The following is a 27,209-nucleotide window of genomic DNA, read 5'->3' on the forward strand; positions in this document are numbered from 1 at the left end:
GCTGGAGTGCACTGGTGTGATCATGGTTCCCTGCGCCTCGATCTCTTGGGCTCAAGCGATTTTCCCACCTCAGCCTCCCATGTAGCTGGGATGACAGAAATGCACCACCATACCTAGCCTCATTTTTCAATTAGTTATGAAAGCTCAAAGTTTAAGCAACTTGTTTAAGGCTACACAGCATGTATGTGGTGGAGTGGGCGCTCACACTCAGGTCTCCAAAAACAGATAACAAGAGGTAAATATGTCTAGAAAGTTGTAGAGCATTAGCCAAATTAATGTTATCATTTGTATTCTTTTACTCCAAACTCCATGGATTCCATTAATTTCTTGCTTGGGAATAATTAATATAAGATTGAGTCAAATGCTAGACTGGATATTTCAAATTATAAATGCTACAATGGGATTCCCTTTCGTTATATGTCTACACAGAACTTTAATAACCACAGTGAATTTGTGTGAACTAAAATAAAACTTTCTTTACTCTTTAGTTCTTCCATCCTCAATGCGACATATTCCTTTCCAGTTGATATAACAGAAATGAGTTTTGTCACATACATCTGACCTCTGACTTTAGAAGAAGCTCACAGCACCATTTTTTTTTTACAATAGCATATATACCTTATATTTTTGAAAGACAAGAGCTATAAATGAAGAGGGATGAGTGACAGTTAAATAGCTACCCTGTTTCTGAAACTGATAGACAAGGAATTCCCTTAACATGTAACAGGAAAGGTTTCAGTGAGATAGTAGGAAGTTACTGTGTTTTGTAAGGCATTTGAGTAATTTACTGAAGGCCCTTACTGATAATTTAGAAAAAGAAATGGAAAAGGCTGTCTTTATGAGCAGACTGTAGTAAAAGCTCACCCATCTGGCATTGTAATAATTCTTCCAGTCTTAAGAGTCTATGATTTTTCTCAAATAGGCAATTAAACCATTCAAATAGCCATATTTGTGAGGAAACAAATGACCTTTCAAAAAAGCAAATCAAACATTAAAAGGCAGGAACAGATTTACAGTAGATTATTAAATATAGACCCCTGACTACTGAGAATGGTATCGTAAAAGAGGACCTACTTACCTTTCCTAAATCATCTCTTGATCCCCCTATTATAGCAAGAACTTTAGCTTTGATGTACCATGGAGGCTATCACATTTATCACACTGTAACCTGGGTTGTATCTCACAAAGACCTAGAGAAGAGGCAAAGTTTGAAAGACAAAGAGTAAGCAGAACTAAATTCTTCCTCAAGTGTAGTACCCTTAGAACGTGCTGTAGGCAAAATCGGGTATTTAGCAGGTTGTCCTGGATGTCTTCCCTACTTGGCTGGTGAGGTATAGCTCAAACTTTTAGTACAGAGAGACCTCAAATCTATTATTTCCTTTTCCATGCCCTAATCAAACCCTGTTCTCCAGCAGAACCAAATGTCAGTCATATATACCACATTTAAAATGCCTAGAATAGATAGGCTGGGCATATGGTTTATGCCTATAATTCCAGTGCTTTGAGAAGACGATGTGGGAGGATCGCTTGACGTCAGGAGTTCGAGACCAGCTTGAGCAACATAGCGAAACTCTGTCTCTACAAAAAATTGTAAAATTAGCTGGGTATAGTGGTGCATGCCTGTAGCCCTAGCTACTTGAAAGGCTGCAGAGGAAGGATCTCTTGGGCCCGGGAGTTTGAGGCTGCAGTGAGTTCTGATCATATCACTGGACTCCAGCCTGGGTGACAGAGTAAGACCCTGCCTCTGAAAAAAAAAAAACTAATAATAAAATAAAATGCTTGAAGGCATGTCTTACTCATTATAAATGCTATATACTGGCTATTATTATTCTATCACTTGCATTTGCATTTTAAGTCTCTCTAATTTAGATGGAAAGGCTTTGTCTCTATTAATGGAATTTGAAATATCAGTGAACAGATGTTAAGGAATATTTTGGGAGACTCCTGAAATAAGACTTTGTAGGCAACCACCTACTCACCAAGTCTAGCATGTTTTTTCTACTAAGGGCTGCGCGCCCAGGCAGAAATTATCAAACTTTCTTTGAACACCAAAGAAAGGTACACCTACATGGTCAGCTGTGAAGAATTTTACATGGCTCATATGTGCTTAAACATCTATTTGCTGGACCCTAATGTACATGTTAATTCAATCAAGATTGGGGTATCTACTCATGAGGGAGGGGAACTGAAGCCACCCCATGGAGATAATTCTACTCCATTGGCCGGATCCTCATGCCACCTACCCTACTTCACCACGTTTGTTTATTCAACATTTTATTCTTCTGCAATTATTTACTTCCCTGCACAAAAATGGAAACCTAAATACCATGATGGTCTCCGTGACAAAAAGTGAAAGGAAACTATATAACTCTTAGGAGTAAAGGGAGATGAACATACATTGACAGCCCTAATTATATAGATTGCTTATTTGTTTGGTTGTTTCTTGTTTCAAAACTCTTTTAGAATAAAAGTACTAGGCGAAAGGGGCATATGCCATATGGATTCAGAAAACTTGCTAAAGAAACACAATCATGTTTTTCCACCTCCCTACCTTGCCAGTGACATGTCACTATGACCCTGGTCTCCTGCTTTGCGCAGACTGCCCTCACCTTGGAACAAATTGCTAGTACTGAGAGATCTCAAATCTATTATTGAATCCTACTCTCATTAGGCAAAAGAAAAAAAGACTTCAGATGAAGAATTATGCAATACAAATCAATTTGGAGCCCATCTACCACTGGTCTTATTCCTGGGGAAGTCTTAGTATAATAGATAGATGAACTCCACTCCTGAAATTTTATTTCCCTTTTAGTCCTGTCTCTTAAATTGGGAAAATTCAAAGTCCCCACCATAATAAAGAAATAAGAGGGTTTTTTTCTATTTTTCCCATTTCCCTATTCACCGCCCTTCCCTCACATGAGCTTGCTAAAGTTCATAGTCAAAATTCACGTCTAAAATAAAGAGGCTTGAAAAGAAGCTCATGTAATCCCACTCCTTAAATATCACTAAGACATCTGAGATATTGTTTAGATTGTGGACTCTTACTTTGACATGCCAGCATAGGTAGATGGACAGGCAAGCACATCAGATGTCACTGTTTGGCAGCTGATAAAAGTCAGTGGTGCTATAATACTAAGCACAGAGCCACTAGATTAGTCTGTGAGGGAAGGAGATGCCTCTTCCTTCCCTTCAATAGTGGGTTAAACCCCGCTGGCACCCTCTGGAACTACGGGTAAGTCCCTTCTTTATTCCTACTACACTTTTAGGTCTTGTTTTTGTTTTCTGTCCAAATCAGATGAGTGTATACAAAGATGATTTTCAGATAAAAAGTTTCAAAGCCACAACATTATAATGATATTACATGAAGATTTAAAGAGAAAACGACTCATTCATTTCACTGAGCCTGGAAGGCATTATACAAATGATAGAAGGAAAGACAGCTGCGTCTCATTATTTTTAAATCACCATTTTTCCTTGAAAAGGGACACTTGATCTGATGTAATTGTGGTGATATCTTATGAATGCAACATATCCTCTATCAGTCCTCTGTGCAAATCTATGCTATATTAGAGATAGACAGGAAAAAAATGTTAAGATTTTTAAAACAGGAGACTGAATACTACTTTATTTATAAAAATATTTGAAATTCATTTAACATTATTTGGAATAAAGTTATACTGTCAAATAACAGAATCTACTATAGAATTGTTGAACAGTAACTACAAACATAAAGAAAAGACTTACAGAATTACCTGTGTAAATGTCTGTATAAAATTTTGTTGACACATGGATAAAATGAAACTTATGAAATAACATATTTTTAATTAGGCTTTTAAAAATATCGCTAATTATTAACAATGTAGGCCAATATCAACAGGTACAAGACAGTTGACATTCTGAAAATATATGTAAAGAAAAAAAGGGAACTGCTTTTGGAAAATATCTACTATTTCATAATTGGTTTATTCCTTGCTATCTGAAATGAGCCTCAATAATGTACCTGCCCAGAAAGAAATTTAGGAATCAAACTCTGGATTCAATTCTGCAACAGACTGAATAAACCAATAACTACAAAACTACTTGTCTTGATATAGACTTTTTTTTTAAGATCTACTCAAGGCCCTCCTGCAGGATGTTTTTCCCCAGCAATTTAAAATGCCTAAAGTAGTTCATTTCTAAAATGCATTCTAGTTTAATGTATTTATGTTCATAAACTTGAAATTAAGGAATATTTAACTTTTTAAGTATTCTTTTTCAATAGCGTCTTTCACTTGGCTGCTTAGTTGCATTTCTGTTTTTTCCTAAAATTGCTAGTTTTAATTTAACTCTAAACTACATAGGCAACCTTGAAATACTATTTTTTGAAAGTATCCTATTATTTACGATGAAACTCTTTGGTCTGGAAAAGTTTTATTAACATTTTATCCAAGACAGTAACTAAAATAATTACAAGACTTCATTTCAATGATGACAAACAATTTGGTTAATTTTTCCGTTAAAAGTTTGATTTGTCATTATCTCAGTATTGGCTTATACAATGTGAAACAAAATAGGCAAATGTATTTTGAATCAATTTATCTGATATTTTCAATGAAAACAGGATTAGTGTTAAAACAATTTATAAGGCTAGTCTTTGTGTGTAATGTCTATATATAGTTCTGCTTAGGTTTACCATACTAATGGAAAAAAATCAGAGGCAAATACAATCCTTCAAGGTTGATTTTCATGGCAAATGTTTCATCTAAGAAAAAATGAGGATGTACTGTAGGAAGGCAGGAGGGCCACTACAGAGCTAAGCAGGAGGAATGGCACCTGTCTTTTCTTGGTAAGGTATAGACTAAATTCATACATGTCTTATTTACTTGTATGCGTCCTGTTTGCCATTTGAAAAGAAAAAGTAAAACAGCAAAAATCAATTTCAAAATTAGTCTATCTGAGATCTCCAAAGGTGTGGCAGAAAAAAAAGAAAAAAAAGACCAAAAAACAAAATTAGTCTAAAATACATACTAAACAAATAATAAAAAGTAAAACTCTAAATAATTAAAAGCACATCAAGACCAACAACTAGAAAGTATAATCTAAAAATAACAGAATTATAGGGTATGATTGTTTAAAAATACATAATAAAAACAGAAAAATTTGTAAGTGGCTCTGGAATGCAGCCTGTAACATATATTCCACACAAACATATACATACAATCACTCCTTAATTAATATCTAGTTTAGTAATATGGTCAGTTTGGAATCAAGGAGAGAAAAAGCAGCAGTGAATTGTAAGGTTAAAAAGCAATCCACTCAGCTAGGTGCGGTGGTTCATGCCCGTAACCCCAGCACCAAGGGAGGCTGAGGCAGGAAGATTGCTTGAGGCTAGGAGTTTAAGACCAGTCTAGGTAACATAGTGAGACCCTGTCTCTATTAAAGAAAGAAAGGAAAGAAAAGAAAAGAAAAGAAAAGAAAAGAAAAGAAAAGAAAAGGAAGGAAGAAAGGAAGAAAGGAAGAAAGGAAGAAAGGAAGAAAGGAAGAAAGGAAGAAAGAAGGAAAGAAGGAAAGAAGGAAAGAAGGAAAGAAGGAAGGAAGGAAGGAAGGAAGGAAGGAAGGAAGGAAGGAAGGAAGGAAGGAAGGAAGGAAGGAGGGAGGGAGGGAGGGAGGGAGGGAGGGAGAGAGAGAGAGAGAGAGACAGAGAGACAGACAGACAGACAGACAGACAGACAGAAAGAAAGAAAGAAAGAGGAAGAAAAAAAGAAAAATTAGCCAGGTGTGGTGGCTTATACGTGTAGTCCCTACTCTGGAGGGTGCAGTGGGAGGATGGCTTGTGTCCAGGAGTTGGAGGGGCTGCAGTGAGCTATGATCACCTGGGTGACCAAGCAAGACACACAAAGAAGGAAGGAAAGAAGGAAGGAAGGAAGGAAGGAAGGAAGGAAGGAAGGAAGGAAGGAAGGAAGGAAGGAAGGAAGGAAGGAAGGAAGGAAGGAAAGAAGGAAGGCAGGCAGGCAGGGAGGGAGGAAGGGAGGGAGGGAAAGCACATAAGATCTGAAAGATGTCACATAAACAACGTTATTGTTTAAGCAAATATTGTAACAATTATTTTCTTCTTTTGAAGGAACAATATTCTTCAAGAGAAGCTCACTCTACCAAAGCCAGGAGCACAGTATTCTCAGGATCTCAACAAGGAAGAGCAGACGAAGGTTGCTTCTGATTCCTTGCAACCTTCTGTAATTCCAGGCTTGTGGCCGCAAATTCAGGGCCCCACCCTTCCAGGAACAAATCATTATAGTAATAACTTGCCTTCATCTTCCACATACCAACTAAGCATGTTTAACTACGAACGTCCAAAACACTTCATCCAGTCCCAAAACCCATGTGGCTCCAGATTGCAGCCTCCTGGACCGGAAACCTCCAGCTTCTCTAGCCAGACCAAACAGTCTTCCATTACCATCCAGCCCCGCCAGTGTACAGAGCAAAGATTTTCCGCCTCCTCAACAGTGAGCTCTCACATCACCATGTCCTCCTCCGCTTTCCCTGCCTCTCCCCAGCAGCCTGCTGGCTCCAACCCAGGCCAAAGGGTTACAACCACCTATAACCAGTCCCCAGCCAGCTTCCTCAGCTCCATATTACCATCACAGCCTGATTACAATAGCAGTAAAATCCCTTCCGCTATGGATTCCAAGTAAGTGAATTTTTATATACCGCATGTATAGTGAAATTATATCTGAGGAGTTTGCATGGGGGTAGGAGTTTTGGGGGTATGCTGCAGTTAATTCTTTACTATTTAAAAAGGCAATGTGACCTTACAGTCTCATTCCATAGTTCTACTAGAACATGCTGAACCAGGGTACTGGCAATAAGAGGTCATCTGACCATTCTCCAGTGTCCAGGCTGAGCTGAATCCAAATTACCTATTACGCCATAATATTATTTACCCATTATTTTCCATCTTGGAAAAAAATAACTTCTCACATACCCAAGAACAATGAACTTTTCCTTTAGTTCTAAGCTAAGCTCCTCATGCTGTAAATTTAATTCCTCTGGTTCTGGGCTCGGCTAAGATGCACACCTGTCTGCTCTTCTTCAGATAGGATTTCCTCTCACATAAGCAGAGGCTATTAAGTTTCTTCTCAGTCTTTTCTTCCTATCCCTTTTCCCCTCTAATCCTGAATATCCACTTGGCTCAAAAATTCTTAAATTAACAAATAAAAAAATCTGGAACTCAGACCCTTGAATATATACATTTTCCTTACTGTGATCAGAAGAAGGAAGGCCTGAATAGATGAAGGCTTATGACCTTAAGGTTTCTTTTGGTAATTAAAACCACACCTTGTTCAAATTAGTTGGGTTGATCTAAATACAAGGACTAATACTGAAGCCTTATGCAAACATGTGCTACTTCAACTACCCTAAGCCTGTCCTAGGAGAACCTAGTATGAAAAAGGACATGGTGGTTATGCTTTTTTTAAAACATGAACTGAATACCTTGTGCTTACGCAAACTAAAGGCTATCAGCTTTCTGGTTCCTTGGCTGGCTGGAACATCAGAGAATTAAATCAGAGGCATCTCAAAAATTGTCTGATGGAATATGTTTTGTTGCAGCCTTACTAATACATTACTCAACTCTGATAGTTTCTCGCAATCTTCTCTAGAGGCTAATTTTTCTAGAAACTCCTATTAGTGGTGACAACTTTGGAAATCTAGTTTCCTGCCTATAGCAATTCAACTTGCAAAAAAAAACTTTTCAATATTTAAAAAAATAAAAATCAGGAAAACCAAAAACATTTGTTAGAATCTTAGACACATTAAGTTGAACCATTTGAAATGGCTGATAGTCAACTGTTTTTGACCTACAAAAATGGCATTCTCAAAGGTTTAACCTAATAATTTAAAAGGATGTTTTCAATAACTGAGAGCCCTTTCTTTCTCTTCCCTCCCAAATTCCCTTTATATTCATAATATATAGTAGATCTTTCTTGGTTACATTTACTCAGATGATCATTTTCCATCTAGCTTTCTATTATTTCCATATTTCCTATATTAGCATTTTAAAATCTAAAAGAATTTTTTCTGTTTTTCTTAGTAAAGTCTTTCAATCATATTTCAAATTACTACCCAGAAAAGAAAGTTATCAAAGACTTAAGAAAAGAGAAAGAAAGCCAAAAATATAGTAAGAAATAAAGCCTAGGAGGTCCCCAAACCAGAGATCAAAGATCCACTTTAGCTGTTCCATTTTCAGCAACCACAGATAACTCTTTAATCTTCCCATAGCTACTTGATACCCATTTTGTGTCCAGCTGTACAGAGTGGAAAGCCCTGGTCCTTTGAACATTTGTGCACAACTCCCTCATTGTTATGATGGGCTCCAGTTTGCCCTGACTTCAAAATAATCCCTTGGATTCTGACCTAGAGAAGTTTGAAAGTTTTATTTAGGTTTTCATCAATAAGAAGCTCTTAAACATTTTACCCAGTTGATCAAACCACAGACTGAAAATTGAGGGGAACTCAGTTATTCCTTCCAAAAAGCTTGCTATGTGAAATTCAGCAAGCGCTTTACCTACACAGTGCTTCAGTTTTCTGGTCTGTAGCAATATTAAGGAGTTAGGTAACTAATGATAGAGAAAGAACCTATAAAGCAGCATGCAAAAGTATTATTAGTTTGTAAATAGGAACATTTATCAAGTCATAACACTTAATCCACCTAAACTGGGAATAATGAGGGTATTTAGCAAACAAAGTGACTGAGGTTACGTATACATCAGTGATTCTCAAGATTGGTTTTGATAATCCTTCAGGATTTCTCAGACATATTCAGAATTTCCCAGATATGACATGTCTAAAAACAATTATTTAATGCTAATTCACGTTAACAAATGTGTGACTTATAAAGATGGTAAGCTAGCATTTAAAAAAAAAAAAAAAAAAACAGTAGGCTATGCCAGGCGTGGTGGCTCACACCTATAATCCCACCACTTTGGGAGGCCAAGGTGGACAGATCATCCGAGGTCAGGGATTTGAGACCAGGCTGACCAACATGGTGAAACCCTGTCTCTACTAAAAGAAATACAAAAAAATTAGCAGGGTGTTGTGGCAGGCGCCTGTAACCCCAGCTACTTGGGAGGCTGAGGCATGAGAATCGCTTGAACCTGGGAGACAGAGGGAGGCAGAGGTCGCAGTGAGCCAAGACCATGCCATTGCACTCCAGCCTGGACAACAAGAATGAAACTGTCCCCCACCAAAAAAAAAAACAAAAAAAAAAAGTGGGCTGTTATAATTTCATATGATTGAAAAAATATGAGATCTATAAGGCCAAAGAGATTTTGCCACTTTGATCTAGGAATTCAATCTTAAAAAAAAGTCACTATTTTAAATAACATTTTGTTTGGCTATTTAATTAACTGAACAAATCAGACTTTAAAGATTTATATAGACAACAATGAAGATCTTAAGACCTGAAATGTCAGGAGAGGAAATGTGTATCATTAGCTTTCAATAGAGTGTCCTGAATACCATGAAAATCACTCATTCACTCAACTGATAGTATCTCCTATACCCATGCTTTATGTTCGTGGATATAAATGATATAATGATAAGAAATAAGACACATTTTTTCTCCAGAATATTTACAATCTAATGATTACTAACCAAGTCCCCAAAGCCAATAAAAATTAAAACTCTGGCCCTACTTGGAGGAAATACATTTCTACTTAGCTCACAAGTCCTTTTAATGATCCTTGAGAATATTTGGAAAGGATCATTTCAGAGAATAGACCAAGATTGTCTCATCTGGATGGCCGGAGAACATTTATTATAATAATGGTAAAATACTCATTGAGGGCAGTGGCTAGTTTCCTCACATTAAATAGATTAATAAAGATTAGCCCCTACAGGCCAGGTGTGGTGGCTCAAGCCTATAATCCCAGCACTTTGGGAGGCCCAGGCAGGCAGATTACCAGAGGTCAGGAGTTTGAGACCAGCCTGGCCAACATGGCAAAACTCCGTCTCTACTAAAAATACAAAAATTAGCCTAGCATGGTGGCGGGTGCCTGTAATCCCAGCTACTTGGGAGGCTGAGACAGGAGAATCACCTGAACCCGGGAGGCAGAGGTTGCAGTGAGCCGAGATCACGCCACTGCACTCCAGTCCGGGCAACACAGTGGGACTCTGTCTCAAAAAAATAAATAAAAGTTAAAAATAAAGATTAGCCCCTGCAGGGCTCTAAATGGATAAACTAGGTAAAAACTAAATAAAGCACTGTGATACATGTAAGCTACATAACAGATCTAAAAATACCGGACTTTCTAAATACCACCCTATCCTCTATCAGAATCAACAAGGGAAATATGAGAGGGGCAAGGATATCCTAGAAAAAATTTAGGATCAAAATTTGAAATAAAGACTATTTATTTGCTTTTTTTCCAGTTTACATTTCTTTCTCCTTCCTCGAATCATCCTATTCTTTCTCTAAAAATCACTTCAGCAGTATTGAAGAAACTGTCATTACTTTAGAAGTTATTCACTGTTACATAGTGCCATACTTGGATTTTCTAGAATATGAAATTAACAGGAATTGGAAATTACAGGAAAGTCAATGACTGCGTAAACAGTAGACTCCATTCAAAGCAAGAGATTATTCACTAAAAGCCAGTGGTGTGCTGGTAAATGTCTAACAATCATTGGATGAAAGAGCCATTATTTGTGATATTTACCAATTTCCCTGGTGTAAATATTTCCACCACAACTGATTTCAAACTATAACATGAAATCACAGGAAGCTGGGAAAAGATGTTAAAAATCGGCCCATAGGAAGCAGCTCCAGCACACCACCACTTAATATCTACCCACAAATCAAACAAGAAATTCAGTCATCATAGCTATAATAAAGAACAAAATTGTGTCCTTTGCAGTAACATGGATGCAGCTTGAGGCCATTATCCTGAGCAAACTAACACAGAAACAGAAAACAAAATAGGGCATGTTCTCATTTATAAATGGGAGCTAAACATTGGGTACATATGAACACAAAGATGCAAAACAATAAACACTAGAGATTCCAAAAGCAGAAAGGGGGGAAGGAGGTGGACAAGGGTTCAAAAACTACCTATAGGGTACTATGTTCACCTCCTGGGTGACGGAATAATTAGAAGGCCAAACCCCAGCATCACACAATATATCCATGTAACAAACCTGCACATGTACTCCCAGAATCTAAAAATAAATTTTTTTAAGATATTAGTCATAAGATTGGAAGAGCTCTCAAGCTGCCACTAACTAGACTTACTCTCACATTCCTTAGGGAAGACCTTCAAGGAAGGACATCCTCCTTATGTCTAATCTAAATTCTTCCTCCTGCCACTTAATTTCCATTTGCCAAAAGGAAAAAAAAAAAAGATAGTAACCATTCTTATAAAATATTTCTTGACTGTTATTGGGCAATTTGTTTTTAATAATACTAGCAGTACTGAGTGGCAAACTTAACATATCTAAAGGTAACTTGCAAAATGAGGCCAAGACTTTCTTTTTTAAAATCTTTTCTTTTTCCTTTTTACAGCTATCAACAGTTCTCAGCTGGCCAACCTGTAAATGCTAAGCCATCCCAAACTGCAAATGCTAAGCCCACACCAAGAACTCCTGATCATGAAATACAAGGATCAAAAGAAGCTTTGATTCAAGATTTGGAAAGAAAGCTGAAATGCAAGGACACCCTTCTTCATAATGGAAATCAAGTGGGCAAGATGTCTATTTTGTACAAAAGGCCACTTAAACCATAAAGTCTAATTTTAATAAGGAAGTTCTATCTCACATATCTATGTCCACATAATCAGCAAGGAATAAGATTATCTAAAAAGAAGGAATATTTGGGCCCTATTCCATTTCTCTCTGCATGAAATCACCTCTTGGTTTACAGTAGTAAAAGAATGAAGCAAATGAAAAATCTATCTGAATGGTTTAATGAAATTTTTCTGTTATTAAATATTACCCTCTCACAAACTATGTCTGATGCCCAAATAACTATTAGGAATTACTGTCAAGTCAACTTAGTGTACTTTGATGTATAATATTGACAGGTAATTATAGCTATAATTCTTATCATGTAGTCCTTATTGTGTATATTATATTAGTAACTTACCTTTAAACAGACTATATGCCTTTAATACAAATACATTTAGCCTATCAGTTGCACTGCTCTCGATCAGAAGTTAATACAATCAAATAGTGCTCACTTAATAAAAGTTACTTCTGGCTGGGCGCAGTGGCTCACGTCTGTAATCCCAGCACCTTGGGAGGCCAAGGCAGGTGGATCACCAAGGTCAGGAGTTTGAGAACAGCCTGACCAATATGGTGAAACCCCATCTCTACTAAAAATACAAAAATTAGCCAGGTGTGATGGCATGCGCCTGTAATCCCAGCTACTTGGGAGGCTGAGAAAGGAGAATTGCTTGAACCCAGGAAGTGTAGGCTGCCTTGAGCCGAGATTCTGCCCCTGCACTCCAGCCTGGGCGACAGAGTGAGACTCTGTCTCAAAAATAAATTAATTAATTAAAATTAAATAAAAATTACTTCTGAATGTGAGGACATGAAGTATTATATTCAAAAATAAAGCTGACTGGAACATGCAGAACAACAGAGGAAAGGGTTGAATTTCCCTTTACTTAGGAGATCCTTATTTAAGGGCAATTATGCTTGCCTGTCACAGGAGCAAAAAGAAAGCCTAAGTGAACCTTTACTGCAAGTGAGGGAAATGGTACTAGAATAGAAGGAAAATGCTTTGAATGGACGAAAATACTTAAAAAAAAAAAAAAACATAGAATCAGCTGGGCACGGTGGCTCACACCTGCAATCTCAATACTTGGGGAGGCCAAGGTGGGCGGATCATGAGATCAGGAGATCGAGACCATCCTGGCTAACACAGTGAAACCCCGCCTCTACTAAAAATACAAAAAATTAACTGGGCGTGGTGGCGCGCACCTGTAGTCCCAGCTACTCAGGAGGCTGAGGCAGGAGAATGGCGTGAACCCAGGAGGCGGAGGTTGCAGTGAGCCGAGATCGTGCCACTGCACTCCAGCCTGGGTGACAGAGCAAGACTCCATCTCAAAAAAAAAAAAAACATAGAATCTATCATTCAATAGATAGAACTATGCTTCTTTAAAGTTCTGACCTATAGTAGTGGTTTTAAGGTACACCTGTACAAACATCTTTTATTAAATCTAATTACTGTCTCAATAAATTCTTTAAAGCGGCTAACATATGAAGAGAAGATGGCTCGCAGATTGCTAGGACCACAGAATGCAGCTGCCGTGTTTCAAGCTCAGAATGACAGTGGTGCACAAGACTCACAGGTAAATTAAAATGCTCTAAGTGGAGTATTTTTATTCTGTGCGATTTTTAAATGTCTGCTTTTCTAAATGCTTATAAATAGCATCTGAAATAAAAGTCGGTCAGTTCCATCTACCATTGGATACATAAAGAGACCATGATAAACATATATATGTAATTTTACCCCATTTTCTGGTAGTTCTAATACCTGGATACACAATGTCACAAAAGTCAAAACACCAGAAGTCTAATGGTATTTTTCATCAGAACATTTATGGGTCAGTTAGACCTAGGACTCTCTATAGTGTCTACACGGACAGGGAATATATGGGTTGTGAACCTTCAATAGGACAGAAATTAAGATTCTAAATGAGAGTAACTATAACCGTTCTCACAAGCTGTTTAATATTTCAATGTTTTAAAATATACTTGTGGTACTAATGAAACATCCAATTCTGTTTGTTATATTCCTGTTTTCAAAAAATGCTTTCTGAAAACCAAAAAAAAAAAAAAAAAAACCCTCATGAGCAACTGTTCCAAGATTAACAAATGTATCCTTTCCAAGAAGGGATTAACTTTATGGAGGCATATCCCACAGGTTTGCACCTCATCGATTTTTTTTCTTTTTTTTAGACAGTCTTGCTCTGTCACCCAGGCAGGATGGAGTACAGTGGTGCAACCTCAGCTCACTGCAAACTCCACCTCCCGAGTTCAAATGATTCTCTTGCCTCAGCCTCTCAAGTAGCTGGGATTACAGGTGCACACCACCAGGCCCAGCTAATTTTTGTATTTTTAGTGGAGATGGGGTTTCACCATGTTGGCCAGGCTGGGACACCTCAGCCTCCAAAAGTGCTGGGATTACAGGCGTGAGCCACCACACCTGGCCTCAACTTAACAAGTAAACTTAATCCCAAAGAAAATGTACAGTCGGTGGCTGGGCACGGTGGCTCACACCTGTAATCTCAGCACTTTGGGAAGCCAAGGCGGGTGGATCACAAGGTCAAGAGATTGAGACGATCCTGGCCAACATGGTGAAACCCAGACTCTACTAAAAATATGAAAATTAGCTGGGTGTGGTGGCACGCACCTGTAGTCCCAGCTACTCGGGAGGCTGAGGCAGAAGAATCGCTTGAACTCAGGAAATGGAGATTGCAGTGAACCAAAATTGCTCCACTGTACTCCAGCCTGGGTGACAGAGCGAGACTCCATCTCAAACAAAAAAAAGAAAAATGTTCAGTTGGACAGGTAGACTGAATGTTAGCACTCTCTTCCTTCTGTAGTTACCTTTCAATCCCTCCAAAAAGTCCACAAGAAACTGGGAGCCAAAGAGATTAAATTAGGAACACAAGTATTCCTAGCTTCCAAAGGCAGAAAACTGAAATTCAGTTTTTTTTTTTCCAACCTCGGCCTCCCAAGTTCAAGTGATTCTCATGCCTCAGACTCCCGAACAGACAGGACTATAGGTGCACGCACTATGCTGGCTAATTTTTGTATTTTTAGCAGAGACGGTGATTCACCATGTTACCCACGCTGGTCTCAAACTCCTGAGCTCAACTCATCCACCTAGCTCAGCCTCCCAAAGTGCTGGGATTACAGGCATGAGCCACCACACCCGGCCTTTGAAATTAAGTTTTTTGGTTCTGTTTGATGCAACTACACCTACTAAAAAGGATGGATGAGTGTCTACCACAGCAAGAACTAGAAACCAAAAAGAGAACTTAAATTTATTTTTGGCTACTAAACAGTTCATGAATTTGTTCATTCAACTAATTTACATGGAGAACCTACTTGTATGTTGGGCTCTGCACTTGGTATGGAAGATTATAGCAAAAATGAGACACAAACTCATCACTATTAGGGGAATTACTCAAAGCAATATTATACTGATGATGTTTTTTGTTTTTTGTTTGAGACGGAGTCTCGCTCTGTCGCCCAGGCTGGAGTGCAGCAATGCAATCTCAGCTCACTGCAACCTCTGCCTCCCGGGTTCAAGCGATTCTCCTGCCTCAGCCTCCCAACTAGCTGGGATTATAGGCATGCACCAACATGCCCAGCTAATTTTTTGTATTTTTAGTAGAGATGGGGTTTCACCATGTTGGCCAGGCTGGTCTCGACCTCCTGACCTCAAGTGATCCACCTGCCTTGGCCTCCCAAAATACTGGGATTATAGGCGTTAGCCACCACACCCAGCCTGGATATTTTTAATTGGATTACTTTTACTTTACAAAAAAATTAGTTGATTTGTTTGATCACTGAATTGACCAGCTGTTTGGATATTCTGCTTAGAGAACCTTAAGGCTAGCCAAAAATTGTTACAGATTTGTAAGACTTTTGCCTTAAAAATGACAAAATACATTAGCTAAATAGATTCATCCCAAAGCAAATTATTTGTACTCAGATTTTGTGTGCTCCTACACTGTTTTGGGTAGGCTCTGTATTTTCCACTTTGTATCTTCCACTGTGCTAGGCACAGTGAAATGCAAAATATACACTACTTAATCAATTAGTTCTCTTATAATTTTCATAAATCCCTGATTTCATTCTCAAGTAGAAATAATTTTCTGGTGTTCGGATATAAATCCTATAAGATGTTTGCTTAAATATAACTTTATTAAACAGGAATTAATGCTATTTTACAAAGCTTGTTCATAGCTCTACACATACCTTTTGTGAAGTCCATCAGGATTTTGTGCCATGAGCTAAAAAGAGAAGAATTTTCCAGCCTAATATGTGTTTACTGCTGTTGGTGCCACTTTTGAGCAGCAGGCATAATACCCTGTATCTACTGCCAATACAAGTGACTTCATGTCTATTCCTGTTTTACTAAAGGACAATCTGTACTCTGCGCTCTCATTTCAAATGCACCAGGGAGACACATCATCCTTTGTCATAAAATAGTCATCCGAAAAATGAACCACCATCAATTCCAAGTCTAGCTAATTTTCATAAATAATATTTGTTAAATAGTCCTATTAATTCTGGGCTTTCTTGCTAGAGTGGTAGTATATTAGTATACTATATTTTAAGTGCTTAAAAGATGAATGTATAGAACTTACCAGGGCTGTACAAATACAGCCAAAATAGGAATGTTCCTTTCAACTATACTTAATTCTGCTTCATTCAAGCTAACAATTGCATGTAAACATTCTTACTTTGTTTTAATTTCAAGCAACACAACTCAGAACATGCGCGACTGCAAGTTCCTACATCACAAGTAAGGTAAAAATTTTTTAATTTTAAAGAAATGTACGTTTTCCTACCTAAAATATTTTCAGCTTAAAAATGTAATATTTCTAAAGCCCTCGAGCCTACTCTATATCTTTTAAAAAATACAATGTGTATTTTCTAATGTCTGAGATGACGACCAAAATTTTGACGTTATCAAAACTATCACAGGGGAATTTTTTAGTGTTTTGGTCAAACAAGCCAGGACCATGCTTCTATATTAAACAATTTTCTCATGACAATGGAGACCCAATTCTAATTATACAATCTTTGGTGGTAAGAATAATCTACTGGGTACTGGGCATTTTAATAGATCATTTCTTCATCTTTGATGGCACTGTAAAAGAGAAACTAAGATGTACAATTTGTACCAGATATTTCTAAATTGCTACCATTTCTAATAGTCATCAAATATGCCACAGGTAAATACAGCCCTATGGCCTCTCTCCATTGTTATTACACTATCAGATCAAATAGTAGATTCTCTGGTTTCAAATTTGATGGCTAGGCTGGACGCGGTGGCTCACGCCTGTAATCCTAGCACTTTGGAAGGCCAAGGTGGGTAGATCACCTGAGGTCAGGAGTTCAAGACCAGGCTGATCAACATAGTGAAACCCCGTCTCTACTAAAAATACAAAATTAGCCAGGTGTAGTGGCACATGCCTGTAATTCCAGCTACTCGGCAGGCTGAGGCAGGAGAACCGCTTGAACCCAAGAGGCGGAGGTTGGCATAACTGAAATACATCTCTGAATATCACCATATACATGTTCACACCACCCCTATAGAAAAATGTCAAAAACTTAATTTGGATTTATTTATTTATTTTTGAGACAGACTCTCACTCTGTTGTCCAGGCTGGAGTGCAGCGACGTGATCTCGGCTCACTGCAACCTCCGCCTCCCAAGTTCAAGCGATTCTCCTGCCTTAGCCTCCCGAGTGAGCTGAGATTGGGCCACTGCACTCCAGCCTGGGCAACAAGAGTGAAACTCCATCGCAAAAAAAGTAAAGTTGATGGCTAAACTATATTTGTGCAAAATGAAAAGCAATGATAATATTTACACATAGTTGTTATCAAAATATTCTTGTAGAAGTAGATCATCCTCAAGGGGAGATGTGAATGATCAGGATGCAATCCAGGAGAAATTTTACCCACCACGTTTCATTCAAGTGCCAGAGAACATGTCGATTGATGAAGGAAGATTCTGCAGAATGGACTTCAAAGTAAGAGAAGAGTTCAAAAGTACTGGGGGAAAATTAACAATGGGATACTGTTTTGAAAAATGTCCTTTTCCTACTTCATAGCTTGCAAAGCACTACGTACAATGTACAATGGACAAGAACACAAATTCTGAAGCCAAACTGATGTGGGTTTGAATTCTGGCTCTGCCACTTCCCAGCTAAGCAACTTTAGACAAGTCATTTAACCTCTCTGTGCTTTTGTCTCCTCATCTGTAAAATGGGATAACAAATACCCCAAAAAGTTATGAGGATTAATCGAGTAAATAGGTATACCTCATAAATACTCTTTATAAGTGAAGCTATCAGAACAATAGAATTTTTAAACTATAATGCCTTTTTCTTTTTTTTTTTTTTTTTGAGACAGGGTCTTGCTCTGTCACCCACGCTGGAGTGCAATCTCAGCTCACTGCAACCTGTCTTCCAGGTTCAAGCCATCCTCCCACCTCAGCCTTCCTAGCAGCTGAAACTACAGACACGTGCCACCATGCCCAGCTAGTCTAGAACTCCTGGGTTCAAGGCGATCCACTCACCTTGGCTTCCCAAAGTATTGGGATTAAAGGCGTAAGCCACTGTGCTCAGGCTTAACGTATAACGTTTCTCCAATTCTCCTCTATCAAGAAATTCAAGCCACCCTGCTTTCTCTTGCCCTAAAAGAGTCCCTCAGACTAGGAAAGCTCTTTAGAAGAGGTTATATTTTTATTATCCTTATTTTGGAGAACTTTTCGTTATAAAATTTTTTTTCCAGATTCCTTATGAACTAAAGTTAGTGTTAAAGCTTTGGATTTCATTAACAGTTTATGTAAAAACACTTAACAAATTGCCATTTATATGCCAAACTATAGCTCAAGAACACTCTGTTTTAGAAAAATTACTCATTAGATCAGCAAGCCTCATATATATGTGCCTCTGTGACTTCATTTGCAGTCACATTTAGCCAGAAAAGCAACATGACTTCTATATTCCTTATAGAAACCAACGTAACATAAATTAATGTTCTAAGTATAGTAATTAAGAGTTCATAAAGAGACTGAGGTTGCATGTAAAACAGTTATGGTTTGAGATAGTCTAAAAATACTATATTAATTTCAAGGATCTTATTTTCCAATGTTTTGTTTAAAAAAGTATAAATACGTTTTGAGCCCTTGTTTTGCATTTCAATCACAAACCCACTCAGATACAGGAACTGTTTAAATTCATATGTGGACAAATAGGTTTCAGTGATGCAATACTTTAAAATTCTGCCATCTCCTTGTGTTTTTCTTTCTAGGTGAGCGGATTGCCAGCTCCTGATGTGTCATGGTATCTAAATGGAAGACCAGTTCAATCAGATGATTTGCACAAAATGATAGTGTCTGAGAAGGGTCTTCATTCACTCATCTTTGAAGTAGTCAGAGCTTCAGATGCAGGGGCTTATGCATGTGTTGCCAGGAATAGAGCAGGAGAAGCCACCTTCACTGTGCAGCTGGATGTCCTTGGTAAGCCTCCAAAAAGACCCTTGAGAATTCCTTAAAATCCAGAAGTATTGAAAAAAAGAAGGTATTTTAAAAGAAAAGCCCAGCAGACTTCATATTTAAGGTTAATGTCTACACAACCTATTGGACTGTCCATTTTTATCTACAAACCACAGGAAAAAATATACATATATATACACACATACACACACACACACACACACACACACACACATATATATGTAAAGGAAAATCAGTGAAACTAGAATGATAGATCTATCACCAAAGCTTTTCTGGAAAGAAAATAAGTCATACAATTTTAGACAAACCAAATAAGGAAGCATAAGCATTTCTAGATGTAACTATAGAGTCTCAAAATAAAAATCTTAGTCTAATCATTTCTCTGGTCTTTGTTTCTCCAAAATGAGGATAATAAAAATAATCAATCTGACTCATGATATTATGAAATTATCACAATCTGTCATAATGTTAAATACACAGTTTAAAATTGAAGAGTAGGAAGGGTATAGTGACTCAGGCCTGTAATCCCAACACTTTAAGAGGCGCCAAGGTGGGAGGATCACTTGAGCCAAGGAGTTTGAGACCAGCGGGGTAACAAATAGCAAGACCTTCTTTGTCTCTACAAAAAATAAAAAAAGTTGGCCGGGCGCGGTGGCTCAAGCCTGTAATCCCAGCACTTTGGGAGGCCGAGACGGGTGGATCACGAGGTCAGGAGATCGAGACCATCCTGACTAACACGGTGAAACCCCGTCTCTACTAAAAAATACAAAAAACTAGCCGGGCGAGGTGGCGGGCGCCTGTAGTCCCAGCTACTTGGGAGGCTGAGGCAGGAGAATGGCGTCAACCCGGGAGGCGGAGCTTGCAGTGAGCTGAGATCCGGCCACTGCACTCCAGCCTGGACGGCAGAGAGAGACTCCGTCTCAAAAAATAAAAATAAAAAAAATAAAAAAATAAAAATAAAAATAAAAAAAGTTAGCTGGGCATAGTGGTGCCAGCTTCTAGAGAGGCTAAGGTGGGAGGCTAACTTGAGCCTGGAGTTTGAGGTTACAGTGAGCTATGATTGCACCATTGCACCACTGTACTCTGGCCTGGGTGACAGAGTAAGACCTTGTTTTAAAAAATTTCTTAAAAAATTAAGAGTAAATATCAACTTTTAATCTTAGACTATGTCCTTTTTACTAGGAAACTAATCTCTAATTATAACCAAAACAGGCCTACTTGCTTTAGAAAACAGGTATGGCTACATTTATGTCTCAAATCTGTCTTAAGTAGGGCAGTTCTTATAAAACTGGTGTCTAGTTTTTAAATTTTACACGTTAAGTGCTTTAAATATACAAGTTGAGTATCCCTAAACCAAAAATCTGAAATCTTTAAGATGCTCCAAAATCGACATGACACACAAAGGAAATGTTCATTAGAGCATTCTGGATTTTCAGATTAAGGATGCTCAACAAGTATAACGCTAATATTCTAAAATTTTTAAAAAATCAGAAATCCAAAACACTTCTGGTCCCAAGCATTTCAGATAATGGATACTCAACCCATACCACATTTTTAATACTTTAAACCATTGTATATTGCATAAGAGATATTTTGCTATAATTCACTGTTTATTATACAAAAGTTTGATCAGGTTAAAGGATAAACTATTTCTTGAGTTTATATTCCACCCAGATCAATACAAAAATCTTTAAGATTATTCCATAATATACCAAAGGACCTCAACCTAAGGGAAAAACTAGTGAGCTGGAAATTTTCAAAAACACATACAATTTAAGTGATTAAAGTTTAGGCAAATCTTATTTGTACCAATTGCTTCAGAAATACTACAATAGTAGAGCTGAAAGAGATCTTGGCTGCCATCTGTTTAACCTCATCTCTCCTTCAGAAAAATCAGGGTTATGGTACTGAACTATCCTTTCCTCTCTCCCCTCAGGTAGGAAAACAAGGTCATAATAATTACTGATATTCCCATATTCCTTCACAGTTTACAAAGTATCTCTTTGTTTATTATCTCATTTGTTCCTTACAACTATTTTGTGTGGTAGACACAACAGTTACTACTACCTGGATTTTTTTTTTAAACAATAGATAAAACTGAGATTCAGAGAAACTAAACAAAATTTTATCAGTTTTGCATGGCTCGTGGAGCCACTAGGTAATTTGAACCCAAGTTGTCTGATACTCTTTCCATCACTCATGCCGCCTCCCTGTAGATGAGATGATTAAAAAATACAACTTAAATTTGGGCCAGGCACAGTGGCTCATGCCTGTAATCCCAACACTTTACGAAGCTCAGGTGGGCAGATCACTTGAGGCCAGGAGTTAAGAGATCAGCCTGGCTAACATGGCAAAACCCCATGTCCACTAAAAAAATACAAAAATTAGCCAGGTGTGGTGCACGCCTGTAATCCCAGCTACTCAGGAGACTGTGGCAGGAGAATTCCTTGAACCTGGGAGGCGGAGGTTGCAGTGAGCCAAGATCGCACCACTGCGCTCCAGCCTGGGCAAAAGAGCGAGACTTCGCCTCAGAAAAAAAAGAATATGACTTAAGTTTTAATGAAATATAATTATCTGATTATCAATTCAATGAATCATTACATTAGAGTTTAGAATTCTGAACGGTGTAATAAAATAGTATTGCATGTCTTTTTAACTAAAAGTTTCTAATTCTGTTGCTGTTGGTTTTAACATTTTAATATCAACATACAAATTTCATAATGATTTAATACCTTTTTTACAATATTTCAAACACTTGAATTTTTGTATTAATATATAGCAAAAGAACATAAAAGAGCACCAATGTTTATCTACAAACCACAGAGCAAAAAAGTTTTAGAGGGAGACTCAGTGAAACTAGAATGCCAGATCTCGGCTATACCTCCACCGAAGCTTTTCTGGAAAAGAAATAATGAAATGGTACAATTCAACACTGACCGAATAAGGTAGGATATGTATTTCTAGACTTACTATAGCTTATTTGGGCGAATCCAGTTATACTTTTTAACATGCATTATAAATGGCATGCATTTATCTCAATTTGTCTAGTTTTTAAAACACTGAAGAATAATATAATAAAATATATATTAGATAATAAATGTAAGAAAACTTCAGTAAGCCAGATTCCACTAATCGGAAATGTAAGGCATAAAGCAGACTAGGATTTATCTTTTTATCAATGATGATGAAAGATGGCTCAAGGAAATAAATGACATAAACAAGATTAAAGGGGGATATTTTCTTTTCTTTTCTTTTCTTTTCCTTTTTTTCTTTACAAAAAGCTTCAGCCTTTATTAAACAAAGGAGAAGGTAGAAGACAGATAAGGGAACAGGTCAGAACCCCTCCGGTTCCCCTATAAATACACATAAATACAAACACAGACACACCCAAGTGAATGACAGAGACCATCAGGGATCAGGGGACAGATTGAAGGGCAGAGGGAGACAGCACCCAAGGGGGGATGTTTAATTCAAGAAAACCAATAGCTATTTGGCAATAAATAGATACAGCTTCGGAATTTTCAAATGTTTTTTTCTTCTCAGTCTGACTGTAGGTTAGAGACATCCACTTCCCAGAAATAATTCCTGTACTTTCATTTCTTAAAAAATTTTTTTCAGCTTATATCAAGATAACACTGGAAGAGTTACTTTACTGATAAAAGATGTAAACAAGAAAGATGCTGGGTGGTATACTGTGTCAGCAGTTAATGAAGCTGGAGTGACCACATGTAACACAAGATTAGACGTTACGGGTATGTCATACTATTAACCAAAGTATTATAACGGATTTAACTAGGAAGATTTAATAAGAAATGCAAATTCCAGCAGAGTATAAAAGTTGAGAGATTTTCCCTATATATAATCAGCTTTGGTTCTTTTTTCTTTTCCTGTCTGATAATAAATACCTAGGTGTCCAATTTGGTTAGAACAGGTTTTCTGAATCAACTTTTATGTGATCTATTTCAGCACGTCCAAACCAAACTCTTCCAGCTCCTAAGCAGTTACGGGTTCGACCAACATTCAGCAAATATTTAGCACTAAACGGGAGAGGTTTGGATGTAAAACAAGCTTTTAACCCAGAAGGAGAATTTCAGCGTTTGGCAGCTCAATCTGGACTCTATGAAAGTGAAGAACTTTAATAACTTTACCAACATTGGAAAATAGCCAACTATACCATTAGTAATATAATTGATTACATTTTTTGAAATTAATCCATAGCTGTATTAACAGATTATGGTTTTAATTAGGTAATATAGTTAATATATATTTATAATATTATTTATCCTTTGACTCTTGCACATTCTATGTACTCCTCCAATTTGTGAAGCCTACAGGAAATCTGGGTATATGGATTTGTAACTGTAGAAGACCATCTTAAAATACAGGATTTTAACATTTAAGTCATACACATTTAACAATTACAGGTTATAAATTAGTATCAACTTTTTAAACACATCTAATGCTTGTAATAACGTTTATTGGTACTGCTTTCTAAATACTGTTTTACCCGTTTTCTCTTGTAGGAATACTAACATGGTATAGATTATCTGAGTGTTCCACAGTTTTATGTCAAAAGAGAATAAAATTCAAATATTTAAAACGGACTGTCTCCTCTTCACAAAAGTCTAGATCTGTAAAATAAAACTCCACTCAGCAAAACCTATGAATAACAAGTTCCAAAAGAGGAATGTTATATTCTAGAACAGTGTGAAGCTCACTTACAGCTCAGCCAATTCCTCTAGAAAACTGAGCTAGACTTTCCATGGTTTGCACTTCAAAGGCAACCACGATTAACTTAAATCATGACTGAATCTACCGAATTTGTGATTTTGTTTTAACCAAACAGGTCTCTAATTCTTCAGGATTTTTCAGTCTGTTATGCTCAAAGGAATAAGAATAGTCTCTAGAGGTCACCTGCTTCTCATAGTTAATGTAAATTTGACAGCCCTGTAGTCCCAGCTGCTGGGAGAGGTTGAGCTGGGGATCCCTTAAGATCAGGAGTTTGAGGCCATACTGGGAAACATAGGGAGACTCCCTCTCTTAAAAAAAAAAAAAAAAAAAACTATTATGTAAATTTGAATACCTATTTATGGGTGTTTTTCCTCCAATAATTTCAATTTCAGATAACCTCTTACTTTAGAAAGCATAATTTTATGAACTGCTGAGAGTCCCAGTACAGGAAAGCCCAAATCCTTTTGTTAAAACTATTCCAAAGCTTTTTTCCCTCTCGGGCCTCTAGTTCACTGGCTGGCAGCCTTTTGCGAGGCCTCTCCTGTTCCTCTCATCAATGGTAGTTTTTGACCCTCAGTACTGTGTGGCCCAGTTTTGCTTTTTATCTACACATAAAACAGCATTTATCGACATCATTCTACATCTCTTTCAGGGAAATAACAAAAGTGGCTTTCTGTTTTACTTTCAAAACTGTTTAGTGTTTTCTTTGCAGGTTTCCCTGCGGCCTTTGGACTGGATTCCATTTTGTTTTCCTTTTTATCAACACGAGAATCCGTCCTGGTCTTACATCCTGGAGGGTTTTTGGCTGCCTTAATTTACAGCCAAATTAATTTGGCCTTTTCTATAGCTGATTTACCAACCTTCTCCTCTTTGCAAAGCTTCTGGGTCAGATATGGGTCTGGGCTCCTGTTTTGGCCTGCCCTTTTCGCATAATCACCGCAGGATTTTTCATCTATTTTTATATTAGGGGGGCAGGAGAGTGGAAGCTACTTCCAGCAACAGCTCTCGGTTAATAACCAGTTTCTGCAAGTAGCAGCAGCAGCAGCAGCAGCGTGGGGTCACGGTTAGGCATTTGGGCTTGGGCATCCAACAGACTTGGCCCCAACTTTCAGTGAATTATTTCATTTATCAGCGTCTCGGTTTCTTCAGGCCTAAAATGAGGACAAAAATACCTACCTTTCACGGAGGTGGATGTGGAGACTAACAAGGCGATAAATGTTAAAGGTATTCGAGAAAGAGAAGCCCGTGATAATGAATGATACGATTTTTAAGCCCACAGCCAGGTTATTCCCAGAAGTTGGCCCTCCGCACCCGACCCCCGCAGCCCGCAGCCCGCCTCGGGCAAAGGGCCGCCCGGGCCCCTGCGGCGCAGCCGCGCTGAAGACTCCTTGAGTAGCTCGCAGCCCTGGAGGAGCCGGGGCCTCGCGCAGGCGTCAGAGCGGGGCAGCGCGCTCCGCGAGGGCAGCGCGCAAGCGCCGCGGCCCCGGGCGAACGGACTGACGGTGTAGTGCAGGTCCACCATGGCTGAGGCGTCACGGTGGCACCGAGGGGGTGAGGGATGCTCTTAAGGAATGGGAGGGACAGGGGCGATTTGGCAGTTCCAGACACCCTGAAAGGAACTCTGCGGCCCCAAATTCAATTCATGTGAGAGATGTGACTGCCGACACCTTTTTTCTTTTTTCTTTTTTTTTTTTTTGAGACGGAGTCTCACTCTGTCGCCCAGGCTGGAGTGCAGTGGCACGATCTCGGCTCACTGCAAGCTCCGCCTCCCGGGTTCACGCCATTCTCCTGCCTCAGCCTCCCGAGTAGCTGGGACTACAGGCGTCCACCACCACGCCCGGCTAATTTTGTAGTGGGGGGGATTTGTTGTTGTTGTTTGTTTTTTGGGTTTTTTTTTTTTTTTTTAGGAGAGACGGGGTTTCACCGTGTTAGCCAGGATGGTCTCGATCTCCTGACCTCGTGATTCGCCCGCCTCGGCCTCCCAAAGTGCTGGGATTACAGGCGTGAACCACCGCGCCCGACTTGCCGACACCTTTAGCCCTCACAGCCTCCCCTGGAGAAGCGGAGAGGGACAGATGGTCCCATTGCACAGACGGGAAAACTGAAGCCCTGAGCGTCGTGGCGCTCGCCTCTTGCCGAAGGCTCGAGCTGGGCGTTGTCACCTGCTGTCGAGTGACGGTCGGTCACTAGGCTGGTCTCTAAAGTCCTTTGTTAATCTCGGGAGTCGTGACCTTGACAGAATTCAAGCCAGGGTGCTTTCTCCCTCTCCAGCAGAAACCAGCCTTCCCAAGAAGCGGTGTTGAGGGGTGGAGAAAACGGTTAGGACAGATGAGAGGTTTAGCTTGTTTTGTATTTTGCTTTTTCATCTTAGGACTGTTGAGAAGACATCATGATATAAAAAATGTTAGTGGCCGGGCGCAGTGGCTCACGCCTGTAATCCCGATACTTTGGGAGGCCGAGGCGGGCGGATCACGAGGTGAAGAGATCGAGACCATCCTGGCCAACATGGTGAAACCCCATCTCTAATAAAAATACGAAAATTAGCCGGGCGTGGTGGCCGGCGCCTGCAGTTCCAGCTACTCGGGAGGCTGAGGCAGGAGAATCGCTTGAACCCGGGAGACGGAGGTTGCAGTGAGCCGAGATGGCGCCACTGAACTCCAGCCTGGCAGCAGAGCTAGACTCCGTCTCAAAACAAAAAAAAAATTGTTGTTAATAGTATATAGTAAAAAAATTCTCCCCGCCTCGTAAAGCTGAGCATTGAAAAATAGCCATAAGCTATTGGAGCTTTCCTCCCCGCAGTGTAAGGACTAAAAGTGGTTGTGGTTTTTCCATTGTTGTCACTTAATAAACATAAATTACATAATAATGTAAAGAAAAATTTTGTCTTATATCTCACAGGGGCTTCGAAACATAAGCTGCATTACAGAAAGGAAGTAGAAATTACCACCACACTTCAGGAATTGTTACTCTACTTTATTTTTTTAATAAACCTATGTATATGTAAGTACACAGATATAAAGGTGTTGTTTGTTTGAACTAAGAAGTTAAAATGTGGAGATGAAAAATAAAACATAGACTTCGAAACCATAGGCTGTCAGGCTACTAAAACTCAAAATACAGTGACACCATTTAAACATAATCTTAGATTGATTTAGATTCATTTCATTTAGAAATTGACTATTTCCAGTTCTTAAAAGGCAAAATTTTACATCACAAATGTAAGAAGCTTCCATAGTCAA

The 27,209-nt window shown here is 38.6% G+C and overlaps 3 protein-coding genes across 52 annotated transcripts in view; 2 read left to right on the forward strand and 1 right to left on the reverse strand.

Annotated features, from left to right (window-relative positions):
- LOC102118988 (myosin regulatory light chain 10-like) overlaps window positions 1–25,333 on the reverse strand; it is a 113,152-nt gene extending 87,819 nt beyond the window's left edge. For 25 of the 50 annotated variants that reach the window (XR_012414101.1, XR_012414108.1, XR_012414109.1 and 22 more), the window contains exon 1: window positions 25,147–25,333. The gene's annotated coding sequence lies outside the window, so the exon portion shown is untranslated. Of the gene's footprint in view, window positions 1–1,078; window positions 1,191–18,898; window positions 19,273–25,146 lie in introns of all 50 variants that reach the window. The other 25 variants (XR_012414107.1, XR_012414106.1, XR_012414103.1 and 22 more) reach the window with 3 other exon arrangements.
- Window positions 3,155–23,840, forward strand: MYOT (myotilin). Its single transcript, XM_005557884.5, has 10 exons — window positions 3,155–3,232; window positions 6,101–6,667; window positions 11,537–11,711; window positions 13,224–13,325; window positions 16,472–16,521; window positions 17,617–17,749; window positions 19,035–19,242; window positions 22,019–22,184; window positions 22,858–22,991; window positions 23,206–23,840. The coding sequence occupies exons 2-10, from the start codon at window positions 6,312–6,314 to the stop codon at window positions 23,376–23,378; spliced, it is 1,497 nt and encodes a 498-aa protein (XP_005557941.2). The 5' UTR covers window positions 3,155–3,232; window positions 6,101–6,311; the 3' UTR covers window positions 23,379–23,840.
- Window positions 25,334–26,784: 1,451 nt separating the features above from the next.
- Window positions 26,785–27,209, forward strand: part of PKD2L2 (polycystin 2 like 2, transient receptor potential cation channel) — a 42,543-nt gene continuing 42,118 nt past the window's right edge. The window contains exon 1 of the mRNA XM_005557879.4: window positions 26,785–26,970. The gene's annotated coding sequence lies outside the window, so the exon portion shown is untranslated. The remainder of the gene's footprint in view (window positions 26,971–27,209) is intronic.

This window comes from Macaca fascicularis, chromosome 6 (assembly GCF_037993035.2).
Source record: "Macaca fascicularis isolate 582-1 chromosome 6, T2T-MFA8v1.1".
NCBI lineage: Eukaryota > Metazoa > Chordata > Mammalia > Primates > Cercopithecidae > Macaca > Macaca fascicularis.

Bases quoted from the DNA above. Each gene is read 5' to 3' on its own strand.
- MYOT (XM_005557884.5), top strand. From the start codon at position 6,312: ATGTTTAACTACGAACGTCCAAAACACTTCATCCAGTCCCAAAACCCA. The intron at 11,712-13,223 runs GTGGGCAAGATG...AATTCTTTAAAG, and splicing joins TTCTTCATAATGGAAATCAA to CGGCTAACATATGAAGAGAA. The intron at 22,992-23,205 runs GTATGTCATACT...GATCTATTTCAG, and splicing joins CACAAGATTAGACGTTACGG to CACGTCCAAACCAAACTCTT.